Source organism: Apium graveolens, chromosome 9 (genome assembly GCF_009905375.1).
Source record: "Apium graveolens cultivar Ventura chromosome 9, ASM990537v1, whole genome shotgun sequence".
Taxonomy (NCBI): Eukaryota; Viridiplantae; Streptophyta; class Magnoliopsida; order Apiales; family Apiaceae; genus Apium; species Apium graveolens.
The window spans coordinates 222,098,206-222,111,122 of NC_133655.1; the positions used below are offsets into that span (position 1 = coordinate 222,098,206).

General features: G+C 33.1%; 2 protein-coding genes across 3 annotated transcripts; both read right to left on the reverse strand.

The window, feature by feature from the left end:
* Nucleotides 1–844: 844 nt before the first annotated feature.
* Nucleotides 845–4,664, reverse strand: LOC141683227 (uncharacterized). The gene is made up of 4 exons (XM_074487931.1): nucleotides 4,374–4,664; nucleotides 1,797–3,642; nucleotides 1,579–1,697; nucleotides 845–1,484 (listed from the first exon to the last, which is right to left on the reverse strand). Exons 2-3 carry the CDS (start codon nucleotides 3,634–3,636, stop codon nucleotides 1,654–1,656), a joined length of 1,884 nt encoding a protein of 627 aa, XP_074344032.1. The 5' UTR covers nucleotides 3,637–3,642; nucleotides 4,374–4,664; the 3' UTR covers nucleotides 845–1,484; nucleotides 1,579–1,653.
* A 1,331-nt stretch (nucleotides 4,665–5,995) lies between these two features.
* LOC141684192 (transcription factor UNE12-like) lies at nucleotides 5,996–9,913 on the reverse strand. 2 transcript variants are annotated; one of them, XM_074489033.1, is made up of 8 exons: nucleotides 9,401–9,913; nucleotides 9,158–9,250; nucleotides 7,954–8,073; nucleotides 7,758–7,823; nucleotides 7,282–7,347; nucleotides 6,901–6,978; nucleotides 6,527–6,764; nucleotides 5,996–6,419 (listed from the first exon to the last, which is right to left on the reverse strand). In XM_074489033.1, exons 1-7 carry the CDS (start codon nucleotides 9,602–9,604, stop codon nucleotides 6,534–6,536), a joined length of 858 nt encoding a protein of 285 aa, XP_074345134.1. In that variant the 5' UTR covers nucleotides 9,605–9,913; the 3' UTR covers nucleotides 5,996–6,419; nucleotides 6,527–6,533. The 2 variants fall into 2 exon arrangements, with proteins under 2 accessions (XP_074345134.1, XP_074345133.1); XM_074489032.1 differs by having other exon boundaries at nucleotides 5,996–6,764; nucleotides 9,401–9,912.
* Nucleotides 9,914–12,917: the final 3,004 nt, after the last annotated feature.

Genomic DNA, 12,917 nt, shown 5'->3' on the forward strand with positions numbered 1-12,917 from the left:
GATTCCAATAAAATGGTGGACTCTATAGAATTTAACTCATTATATATATATATATAGGTAAGTGCTCAAATACAAACCGATATTAGAATACAAACTACAAAGCAATGAGACCCACATGTTTAATCACTTTCCCCTTCGTTTTTAATTTTACTTTTCCCGTTAGTTGGTTAACTTTTTAAAAAAAATAATTTCACCGTATTTTTATTCATCTCTCACTCATTGATTTGCATAGTATATTTGCTATATTTTGACGACAAATCAATATTTAAACTTACCCGAATCAGTAAACTGAAATCAATACTAATTCCAGAATCAATACTTTTAATGATTCTCGTAGACATGATTAGTGATTTATCGTCGAAACATATCAAATATGATATTCATACTGATTCTTGGATGATGTAGAAAAATATAGTGAAGTTAGATTTTAAAAAGAGTTCATTAATTGACGGGAAAAATTCAATTAAAAATTGAGGGAATTATGTGTACTTGTGTATGGGAGGTGTAGTTTGTAGTTTGTATTTTAATTTAGTTTGTATTGGAGTAAAACTCTATATATATATATATATATATATGTGTGTGTGTGAGTCTGGGCGGGCGTACACGAATGTATTCATAATTACTATATAATAATGATAATGAGTTATTTATAAATATGCATTTTAAATACGTAATAATTAATAAGTTTTAATAAATGAATGACGAGATGTAATAAATATTACACCGATATTAATGTAAATCAAGCTTGTTAAGTCGACAAGTCGAGCCTAGGCGCTCGAGTACCTTCAAACTCATTAGTCGACAAGTCGCCCGACTAGTCGTAAAAAGTCGATAAATAGTCGACATACATATATTTAGAGCAATTATAATATATGATATAAGTTAACACATATCAACTTCATAATTTTAAATAAAACTAATAGATAATAAGTTCTAGTACCCGAAGTCATATAGTGAAAACAACTAAAAACACAATAATGCATCAAAGAGTGAAATAAACTAAACAAAGACAATTATGCATCAATAATCATCCATCTCATCATCATCATCATCATCATCTCCATCTCCCTCTTGAGTATTCTCCTCCGGTGGTAAACCATAATCATCTTCTACGTCCTCATCATCAAGAGGAATATTATCTTCATCTTCCCTTTCTCCATCATCATCAATAGGTTGATCTTGTGTTGAACTAGCTCCACGTCGACTATAAGTAAGAGTGGGATCACCTCTAGCTCTCCTCGAAAATTGCGTCCCTCAAGAGCTTCGGAGGCACCCGAAGCTATATCCACTGCATTCCAAAACCTCTCCTCAATGTCACCAATCCACTCATTAGTCCATTCCAAGTCTTCAAGTATAAGTGGATCAAATTTCTTTCCAAGCTCACGCCTCTTTTTGAATCTTGAATCTATCTTTCGGTTGTATTGGACATACACTAAGTCATTTAAACGTTGATGTTCCAACCTATTCCTCTTCTTCGTGTGTATCTAAATCAATGAAATGAATTATATGAAATTAATTCTCAAGTAGGAATAGTCTGGAATTGGTAGTAAAATAATATTTCAAGAAAGTGACACTTACAAACTCAAATGTACTCCAATTACGTTCACAACCGGAAGATGAACAACACAAACCAACAATACGCTTCGCAAATGATTAGAGTTCAACTGCACGACCTCCATATGCATCCCACCAATCAACTAGTATAAAAACAAGACTTATACAAAATAAGTATTTTATAAAATTACCAAGTAACTAACTAGTGATAAGAAATATATTAAGTTTTAAAGTGAACTTACGAGGACATTTTTCCTTTCTATGCTCAATAGCCATCTCCCTAGAAAAGCCTTCTCGTGTATTTTTGTAGGCATCGGCAGAGTTACTTATTTTGTTCCTTGTATCTCGATCCACGACCATCTTCTCAAGCACATCATTGAAGTCTTCCCTTACTCGAGAGGCATAGGCAAGATCTGTCTCAAGAAGATCAAAATACTTTCCCGGATTAAGAAACAAGGCAGCCCCATACAAAGGTTTTCCCATCTGATTATTCCAACGATCCTCAATGATCTTCACTACTTTGTTCCGAATAGCAATTTTTCCACTTCCAAATATTTTCTTGATTTGGACTTTTGCATAATCAATAGCAGATGCAACCTCTGCCAAAGCAGGCCTTTCGTCACCATCAGCTATGCGCAACACCTGAAGAAGCAGCTTTGATGCACTTACACAATCATCAACACTACCCCAAAAGATAGAAGAGAGAACAGTGTCACAAACCCTCCTTCCATTTTCTGTTTTAGCCAACTTGGACCTGGTCCAATCTAAGCCACAAAATAAGTACCGCAATGGCTCTTGGTACTTTTGCAGGCACTGTAATGTAAGAAAGGCAGTAGCAAACCTTGTAGCTCCAGTCCTCACCAAGTCCCCTCCATTAGTCTTCTCCCTCATAGCATCAAGGATACGCCCATGCCTATAGATAAATGTAGTGCATCTTCTTGCTTGATTAATTGCCTTCTTAAAGCTTGGGATTTTGCCAACGTCCTCCAACATCAAATCAAGGCAATGCGCGGCACATGGAGTCCAAAATAGTGTAGGCATCCTAATCTCCAAAATCTGTCCAGCTAGCTTGTAATTTGCCCCATTATCAGTCACTACTTGAACAACATTTTTCTCCCCAATTTCCTTGATCTTGCTTTCAAGTAAGTTCGCCAACATTTGTGCATCGTGTGATTCGCTTGAAGCATTCACAGAACCCAAAAAGAAAGCACCTTGGGGACTATTAGCAAGGAAGTTTATAAGACTCCTTCCTTGTCTATCCGTCCATCCATCCGACATAAGAGTGCAACCATACATCTTCCAAGCCTTCTCGTGCTTTTCCTTCAATTTTTCTGTTTCTTCTTTTGCTTTTTTAAGTAGAGGCACCCTCAAATCATGATATGTTGGAGGCTTCAAACCGGGACCGTATTGGCCTATGGATTCGATCATCACCTCATAACTCCTAGAGTTTGCAGCATTGAAAGGAATCCCACATTCATAGAAAAAGTTTGCAATATGCATATGAACTCGTTCCTTCTCTTCTGGAGTCCTTAGACGATTTTCCAAAGTTGTTTGCTTTGCTCCTGGTGTGTGCCGATCTTCAACAACCTGTTCTGGAGTCCTCATGAGCATGGAAGCAACAGATTTTGAGCTAGCTGCTGGTTTTTTGAATGAAAATGACTGAGCAGCAGCCTTGTCTTTTTTCCCAGCACCTGATTTTGAACTTTGGAGAGTATTTGAGGCTGCTGTTGAAGGTATTTCTTGAACATCATCATCACTGTTCTCTTCCTCAACATGTTGCACATTTTTTTTATTCTTCCTCTTTTTATTTTGCACAAACTCATGCATTTCGTTGGCAATTTCTTTGGTTGTTTTGGAACACTTGACAATATCCGGATAGCCTCCAATTAAGTGATGTTTAAACCGATTCATTCCTCCATGATTTTGATTCCCGCAAAGAATACATTTTATAATATCTTTATTAGTGTCCGGAAGGGGATAATATGCATATTTCCATCCCGGATCATTTGATCTTTTAGCTTTTCTTTTGGGATCTTTAGCCAACTCTCTTCTTGTATTTTCATTTTCAATTTCAGTGTCCATCTTTTTCTGCAGAAAATAAATCAAAAGCAGCACAGCATTAGTAAAGCAATTCGAAGTGCAGTGCTGCAGTGTAGCAGAGCAGCAGAGAAGAGGCAGTGTAGCAGAGCAGCAGAGAAGAGGCAGTGTAGCATAACAGTGTACCAGTGTGTATAACAGTAGAAGTGCAGAAAAAAAAAATCAGAAGCAACAAACATTGTTTGTAAAATTTTGAAGCTGTGTAAAATTATTCGAAGCTGCTCAAATTTATTCAGGAGTTTTGGTTTATCAAAATTATTCAAAACAATGTTTGAATTTTAATAACTTGTACAACAAAAAATAACAAGATTTGAAGTTGTAAAAGCTATAAACAGAAGTTTTTTTAAGATTTTGATGTAAAATGTTAAAATAAAGAAATAAATTTGAAGTTGTAAAAATATTTACCTGTGGAAACAAATAATCTAAAAAAAATAAGAATAATATTTTATGTTATATACATAAGGAGAGGAAGAGTACTGATAAGATAAAAAATTATTCTTTTAAAAATAAAACTAAAAAACTTTTGAAATAAAAAGTAAAAAAACGTATGTATATATACACTGACTGTGTGTATATATATTCAACGTCGGGAACAAAAAAAAGGGAACAAAAAAGTGAGAGTTGAAAAAGGAGATTAGAGAAAAAGAAGAGAGATTAGATGAAGAAGAAGAAGAGAGATTGAAGAGAGATTAGATGAAGAAGAAGAAGAGAGAAGAACTTACCAGAGAATAGCCGTCGGAGAGCCGCCGGAGACGAGATCTGAGCCGCCGTCGTGGGATGTTATGATATGGTTGTGGATGTTATGAGATGAAGATAGGTTTCAATTAAAAAACCACGTAAGTTTTATTACAATTGCCTAATTTTACAGATCGGGTCGGGTAATTAGTCGGGTTTTGGGCCGGGTATCAGGTCGGACCCGGGTAAAACCCATGGACGACAAACTGAACAAGTCGAGGCCCGACTTCCTTTCCTGTGTCGACTCGTCGACTAGTCGGCGACTAGTCGTCGACTAGTCGTCGACTTGAATTAATGAAAGTATAATGATTAAATTTTGTTATATTATAATAAATTAGATATAAATATAAATATTAAAAATGAAATAATAAATAAATAAGTATTAATGGTCGAAATGAATATTTTATGAATATTAATTAGAGTGTTTATAATTATATTGCTCAATGAACCCCATGATGATGTATTATATATATAATAATAGATTTACCAAATACGTTTTCAACTTATAAATAACTTATACGTAAAATTATTCAGAAACCTAAATGATTTATAATTTACGATGTTTATATCAATTATATGTACTTTTCAATTTTAAGTAATAAGTTATTTTTTTAAATTCCAAAAGGGCCATTAACTCGATAACTTAACTGGATTCCACTTATTTGCTGATAGGTTATTACACTAGTGATGATGTACATTAAAAATAAATATATATAAAGTGTACATTTTTTTATCATAAGAGAAAAAAACATTTTGCCTCGCATGAGCCTACCAGCTGAATATTTTTAGTAAGCAATCATGGAGCAGCAATCATTTCACAAGCAGTGAAGAGTTGAACACTAATGTGCTCCATCTCAGCTGATGTTGAAACTTGAAACGCCATTAGTTTATCTCAATTTGAGAGATACATACAAGCAAATACTGTATTTAATATATAAGCAAAAAAATAGATACAAATTTATGAAAAATATATTATTCACATATGAAACTAATGCATCCTCTTTTATAAACAAAACCTGACTTGCCGATTCACAACTAACCAAACTCTGTTATAGTGACGACCAACCTAACATATATCAGACTTTGGTAAAACAGAGGACTTGAAGATCTCCGGTTGAAACTAGTCATAGTTATATTAATACAAGGGAGATGGTCAGGATCTTTACATAGCGGTTCATAAAATGATGGCCCCATGTATACAAATCAAAAATCCTACTGCAGAAATTTTATACAATATGATATGCTGCAATAATTGTTTGCCCATGACCAGACCCCTTAATACAATTACAAAGAAAGTACATTAACCAATTATATTGTCTTACCTTGTTTTTTGTTAATTGTAGAGTGTAACAGTTCTATTGTGTGGAACAGGGGTGCAAATTCGATATATTAGGGTCGAGGCTTTAGGCTTATATACTAGTTTGCAGTAATAGAGTTTAGAAAGTTATAACATGAACTTCAACAGCAACAAAAAAGTAAATAATGATCTTTAGGTGTGATCACACCCACAACTTTCAATATTCAGCCTTCTGCAAAGAGGAGAGCGTGATAGCACGGGGAAATCCACCTTTCGTATAAGGGAAAGGCGGTACCACTTGAGCAAAGGTCATTCGATCAGATAATCCATCTTTATTGAGAACAAAACCACAAAGTTACTTTCGACAAACTTATCCCACTAACACCTAACAGCTGCTACAATTAAAGCACAGACATCTTCTTGCAGCTACTTTCTACAAAAGACACCTTTTCTTATCCTTTTAAAGCACTCGACTTCAATACCTTTTACATACATCGGTCCATCTATATTACAGTATTCAATAAGTTACCTTAAACCAAGTTCCTAGATCCCATAAAAAAAAGAGGGTAGCATTATACAATATATAATCTTGAACATTTCAGCCCTTCTGTAGATGCAGTGTCATTGATTCATGGTTCTCTTCAATACATGACATCAGGGATTGTTTGACAGTATTTAATTAGATCAGAAAGCCAAAACAGACAGGGAATCACACAAACCGTGGCATTTATTTTCACTGACACACGATGACGGGGAAAGAAAAATAAGTCTTAGTGATAGGCATGAATATGTAAGGAAGGGATGCAAGGGTTATGGGAGTTGTCATAGGCACATGCAACTTACTTGACGTCTATGACGGTGCAGGTGGTTCAGGTTTCACAAGAGTTGAGATGTCTGGTTGGTTTGTAGGATATATCAATGCAGCAAGCGATATAGGCATGATACACAACGCTTTCGATTGGAGAAATTGCATGGCAGCCCCAACATCTTCTTCCATCAGCTTAGCTACTTCTCTTTCTGTGTCATCATTTGACCAGTTCTCCCATATAGGCTGGTTACTTCCATTTTCAGTTATGCCCCCCTACACAAGGAAATAAAAGGGTATCTTTGAAGAGGAAATTGTTTTATCTTTATCATAATCAAGAAACAAAATTTTACCATCATTTCTTAGCTGTTCGACTTCGGGTGAAGGATATAATTATGTACAGGATAATTACCTCTACGGATTGCAGTGGGATGTCAGCTACAAGCTGTGCTACAGCACCAGCTCCACCCAGCCTACTCATGCTCAGAACCTGTCAAGTAGAGAAACGTAATTGTTCTGACTGTACATGAAACATATTCTTTTATCTTCTTACTGAAAACTAATTCTTTTTTCTTTCTGAAATTCCTAGTTAGATTTGCAGATTAATAAAATGTAAGGTACTTATTATAACGCAGGCTCTAACACTTGAAGTTGAAGGAATAAAAATACCAAAAAGAGAGTTTCATAGACAAATAATTACTATTCACAAGACTCGGGAGTGTGAAGATTAATGACTACAATCACATTTACAAAAATAGTTATCAATTCGAACAATGTAGAAAAAGCATTTTACCTTCACTTGAAGTCTCAAGAACTTCACATAATCCAAAATTTCATCAAGCATTGCAGCTTTATCAGTCTGGGAAAATATCCAGTGAGTCAGCAGTACAAACAACATTAATTCTGAAAACAACAGCAGTTTAATTCTAGTTATTTTCAACGAGTTCCACAAAATGAATACGGATGCTATTGGCAAGATCTTGTAGTTAGCAAATGACAATCTTGTGCTTGGGAGAATGGAATTAGGTGAAGCATTTAGCAAGGTCAGTGGCAAGAGGGCAGAGGCATTCTACAAGAAAATAAAATCATTGTAATTGTGAAGTGAATCATGTAACAGGTATATCTACGCAATAGTGTGGCGAAACCAGTCAATCAGAAGATCTTTAGTTCAAAAAATTAGAAGATCTTTGGTTTGAGCCATATTTTTTTGGAAATAATGAATGTGAACAAGCATATCAATAATGCTATCGACCGAATTAATATATTTACCTTGTTGCAGCTGGGAACAAGATCCTGCAACGCCCTCATCCGCTCTGCAATTCTTTCTCTACGTAACTGGAAAAAAAAGTAACTCGGATTTTACTACAGTGCAGCAATTTGAACAAGAGAGATTGTAAGTTTTCTAAAGCAAAAAATTTAACAAAATTAAATTATGACTTAATAGCCTATATTTACTCGGTGTTACCCGTTCAGCAATACTATGGGGATCTGTCGCCTGTCCTCGCCGAGCACGTACCCTTGGACGCATGTTGGGAGGGTGTGGCACAGTGACTGCTGTGCTCGTAGTTGTTTGGCCTTGAAAAGCCTGCAAAAGATGAACTGCTAAGTGATAAAAAAACAAGAGATGGGCTTAAGCAGACACCGTGAAAACACTAGGCACTCCTAAATTTAAGGTTCTTTTCTTACACCAACTAGAAAATTAATTTGTAATACAAAAAAAGGCAAATTAGTAACTCGGTTATGAAATATTATCTGAATATTTGGGCAGAACAATACTTGCACATGTTTCTGAGTTCTGAACTAAAATTCGTGGTAAATGAACACATATGTCTACACTTGGAAAAACAATTAAATTATATGTTTTCCCAGTATACTTCTGTACCTCAAATGTTCGATTTCCATTAAAAGTTTATGCTCTAAACTAGTCTCTTGATTCGCCTCAAGGTTGAACTATAAGTTATTTCGAATGCATAGTCGGTCATGTTGCATTAGGCCTCTAATGCTTTAGCATAAAGAAAAGAAAGGACCAGATCAAGCCTGCTGAATATCAATAACTACAATCTAAAAGGTATATGCTATTAAGAAAAGACCAACTCCTCTTACAAATCACATTACTGTATGTACATCAATTCAACTCCACAGGCCATCTCTCCTTTAATGATTTAAGGAGTGAAGATTATAAAAAGGATAAAGCAGCCAAATTAAAGTTCCACAAGAAGGTTAATGCTTTTTGACATAGTACTAGCTTAAAAAAGACACTAAAACTAATATAACTGAAAATAAGTTTTACTAATATCGAAAAAATATCTAGCAGGTTATCTGGAATCATAATAAAATTACAACTAAAAGTTTAACATCTAATTAGCGGCTTCTACTGTCCTAACTCGTAAGGTGTTGGAGGAGTTGGTCTTCTTAAATTTTGGAGGGAGTGTTAAATTATATGATCCACTTAATTACCACCAAATATGTACATTCTCCCCAGAAAATTATTTCAACACCATGCAAAGTTCCCAACATAAGCAATTAAGCACAAATGCATAACAATCTTAATTGCTCAGATTCATCAAGTGCATAACAATCTTAGTTGTTAGCTCTTAACAGATACAATAATGCTTCCAAAAATCCGAAAAAAAAAAAAATGTTACAAGTTCTTTGAGGATCGCAATAACCTGATGAATCTGAGGAACAGTGTGTCGAATAGACTGAGGCTGTAAATGTTCAAACGCTGGAAACAAACTTCCCATGTTCACTGATACTCTTTCCTGCACAACACAACAAAATTACTAAAACCATATTTTATCCAAAAAACTTAAACTCACTCTAACAGTTCAACTAACAACCAAACTCAAAAATTCATCAAAAACCCAAGGGCAAAAAGGTCAAGTAATAAATTATAAAAAAAAAATACTAACACGCTGCCCATTATCCAAACTCAACCCTAATGGAAAAAACGGCTGCTGAATAACACCGGCGCCGGAGCCAAGCTGACCGCCGGCAGTCAACTGAGAATTTTCCGATGAACTCCCATCTCCTCCGGCCAAGCCATTATACGCCGGAATTGCAAGAATTTGCTCAAGAAAATCATCTGGGTACCCTTCTGCAGGATTGTTCGCCATGATGGAATTCGCTTTTTCCGGCAACTTGTCGGAATAATAAAATTTCACCCAAAAAGAGAATTCACAAATGGGTTTTAGTGGGTTTTTAAAATCTTGAAGAATGAACAAGTTAAAATGGTGTATAAATGATTATGTAAGTTGATTACTTACAGCAGGCGTGCAATACAAAAGAAGAAGTAAATTCAATAAGGTGATGATTTGGTTGGGAGTATGAAAATGAGAAAAAGAGAGTTATGATAGTATCATAGTTTAGTCATTGTTTTGTCATTTTGCTTGACTTTTTTAAGTTATTTATTCTACATTTGAACACAAGTGAACAAGAACTTGTTGAGTTGAATTTCTAGGGGTTGGTTTAAAGTTTTATTCATTTTTTATGAAAGATTGCTTTTCGGGGCTACTTTGTTGATAAGACAGAATAACAAGTTTCCTTTTTTACGTTTATTTTTTGTTATCTTTTTTAACGCTAGAGATTTCCCGAAAATACATGTTTTCGCAAGTGATAATTCAATGTACTTTCCATTAGTCTTTCAAATTTCCAATACAATACAATGTGGGATTAATTAACTAGGAATGCTACAAATATTGGAAGGTGAATATCAGATAAATTAGTTTAATTTTTTTTATGTGATTATATAGAGCGTAATATGATGAGTTTCAAAATTTATTCAAAAGTGCTATGATTTTATGTTCATTTTTATCTTTTGCAATTGGATGTTATCAAATTTGTGTTTTGCAGTTGAGTCTAAATATTCAAAAATTTAAAATTATAGTCACAGTAAAAAAATTTTTGAAAAATATTAAGACATGAATAATTTCACAAATTTTTACTCTGAAAATAAAAAAGAATTATAGAATTAACATTTCCCAATATCTTTGGTTAATTTACGTGTATAAATAGAATTCGGTGTGCATTCACATAAAAAATGACATATATTTTATTGATATTTTTTGAATTACGTAATTGATAGGCTACGTAATATTGAAATTAAAAAAACAGAATCCAGTCCAGATCCTAGAAAAATTATGTGAAAATGGTTCAAAAAAATCACACAATATGATAAATTCGGACTATGTAATAAATTTGCATGTCATAAAACGTTCGTAAGGCATAATAATATCAAAAAAATCAGTTTAGATTTATTACAACATTTATAATAAAGAGCAGTATCAAATTTCTTGTAAAAGTGTGATTTGACAACGCTAATATTTTGGCTAGGCATGTGCCTGTGTGTTCGCCATTCATCACCTTGCGGATGTACATAATGTTAATATAAAGATAATATTTAAAATGACTTAATCAATTGCTGATTTGATAAAATCGGAGTTGCATATCTCTTCATAGCAGAACATCGGGAATAAAAATAATGAGATTTTTTATTTTCAAGAAAATGACGAATTTGCCCCTATATTTACGATAATTAAAAACCATTGTTGGCGAGAATCGAGCCACAGTTTACTCATTAGTTCTCACACTACAATATCATTATGTTATTATATCTTTTATGTTTTTAATCGAACACTTAATATATGTGTGTTGCTAAAAAATAAAATTTCAGCCTTCTATTATAATTCATGAAATAACACTTTTTGTCATGTTTTTTCTTTTAGAAAATAAGGATCCTGAGATATTTGATAATAAATGATTATGATTAATTGTTTACATGTATTTGTGATAATCTTTGGAAAAGTATACTAAGGTTAACATATCCTTATTCTCTTTCTTTTATATATATCAATTTAGTTATCTATATATTTCTAAATAATTAAATTCGCAAGATAATAATTTTGATGAATATTTAACATATTGCCCTGATATCTACTATAATTAAAAACTGATGTTGGCAAGAATCGAACCACAGTCTACCCATTAGTTCTCATCTGCTTGTACATTCTTGGTGTCATACTCACTCGTAAATTCTTGATGTCATAATTTCCCCCCACATATATAGAGTCAAAAGAGATATGGAATATGGGGGTCTGGTTATTAGCCTATCCCGCACTACTCCAAGCCTTCGTAAACTCATTGTCGGGCATGATAGTCTTCAACTGCAGAAGAGTTCACACTACAATACCACTATGCTACTATATTTTTTATATTTTTAATCAAATACTTAAAATATATATATGTTGATAAAAAGTAAAATTTCTATTTCTATTGTAATTTATGAAATAACACTTTTTGTCATGTTTTTTATATATATCGATATATATATATATATATATATATATATATATATATATATATATATATATATATATATATATTTCTAAATAACTAAAGTTGCAATTAAGATAATAATTTTAATCAATATTTATGTTAGATATATTTGATAATGTCATGGCTAATATAATTTATGTTTAGATTTCAGATCTTACTTAACAGGACAAATCAGTACTTAACTGTTGATCAGTACTTATATTGGAAGTCAGGACTTAAGGATATCAGTATTTATATTATCAGGAGATAATTATCAGAAGTTAGATATCAGAACTTGAAAGGCATATGTCATAGCCTACTCGTTTATTCGAGTATTTAACTCAACTCAAATAAGAATGTAATAAGTAAATAGTGGATTAATCATCAGAGAGATCTCACAAAGTAACATCTGTCAAAGAATAAAAAAACATTGTTCATCTGCAGACTTGAAGATTCACTGGAAGAAGTTCAAGAATTTGATCATGCCTCAGTGATATAAATCAAGATCGTGGATTTAATCAAGTGACAGAGATCTCGTCAAGGTATCATTTATTACAAGGATTCAATCAGAATATAAAAGTCAAGACATGAAGAAACGTCACGAAAGTTAGTCACTCATGAACCAGACAGTACATCGAGTGTCAGCATTGAAGTGGCGGAATTGATTCATAAGTCTCAGTGACTTTCAGAAGATTGTCAGAAGAATGGATGCTGCTAAGGGTTAGTATTAATTCTCTATTAATTAATTAAGTCATATAATTTAATTAAGAAAATAAATTATATCTGCAAAGATTAATTTATTGATTAATTGAATTAAATTGATTAATTAATTTAGAATTAATATTAAGGATTTACAAGATTTTAATTGGTTTAAAATCTGCTTAAATTCAGCAAGATAATTCATTTGAACTAGTATGACAATCGGTATGACAATTGATAGTCATACCGAAAGTCATGCCAATACATTTAATTGTCTTATTAGAATTTCTGTTTAGATTAAAATCAGTTATTAATTCAGCAAGACAATTTATTTGAACTAATATGACAATCAGTATGACAATCTATAGTCATACCGAAAGTCTTGCTAGCTCATTTTTAATTGTCTTGCTAGTTGTA

Bases quoted from the DNA above. Each gene is read 5' to 3' on its own strand.
- LOC141683227 (XM_074487931.1), bottom strand. From the start codon at position 3,636: ATGGACACTGAAATTGAAAATGAAAATACAAGAAGAGAGTTGGCTAAA. The intron at 1,698-1,796 runs GTAAGTTCACTT...TTTTTATACTAG, and splicing joins TAGAAAGGAAAAATGTCCTC to TTGATTGGTGGGATGCATAT.
- LOC141684192 (XM_074489033.1), bottom strand. From the start codon at position 9,604: ATGGCGAACAATCCTGCAGAAGGGTACCCAGATGATTTTCTTGAGCAA. The intron at 7,348-7,757 runs GTAAATATATTA...ATATTTTCCCAG, and splicing joins TTGTTCCCAGCTGCAACAAG to ACTGATAAAGCTGCAATGCT. The intron at 6,765-6,900 runs GTAATTATCCTG...TTCCTTGTGTAG, and splicing joins TCCCACTGCAATCCGTAGAG to GGGGGCATAACTGAAAATGG.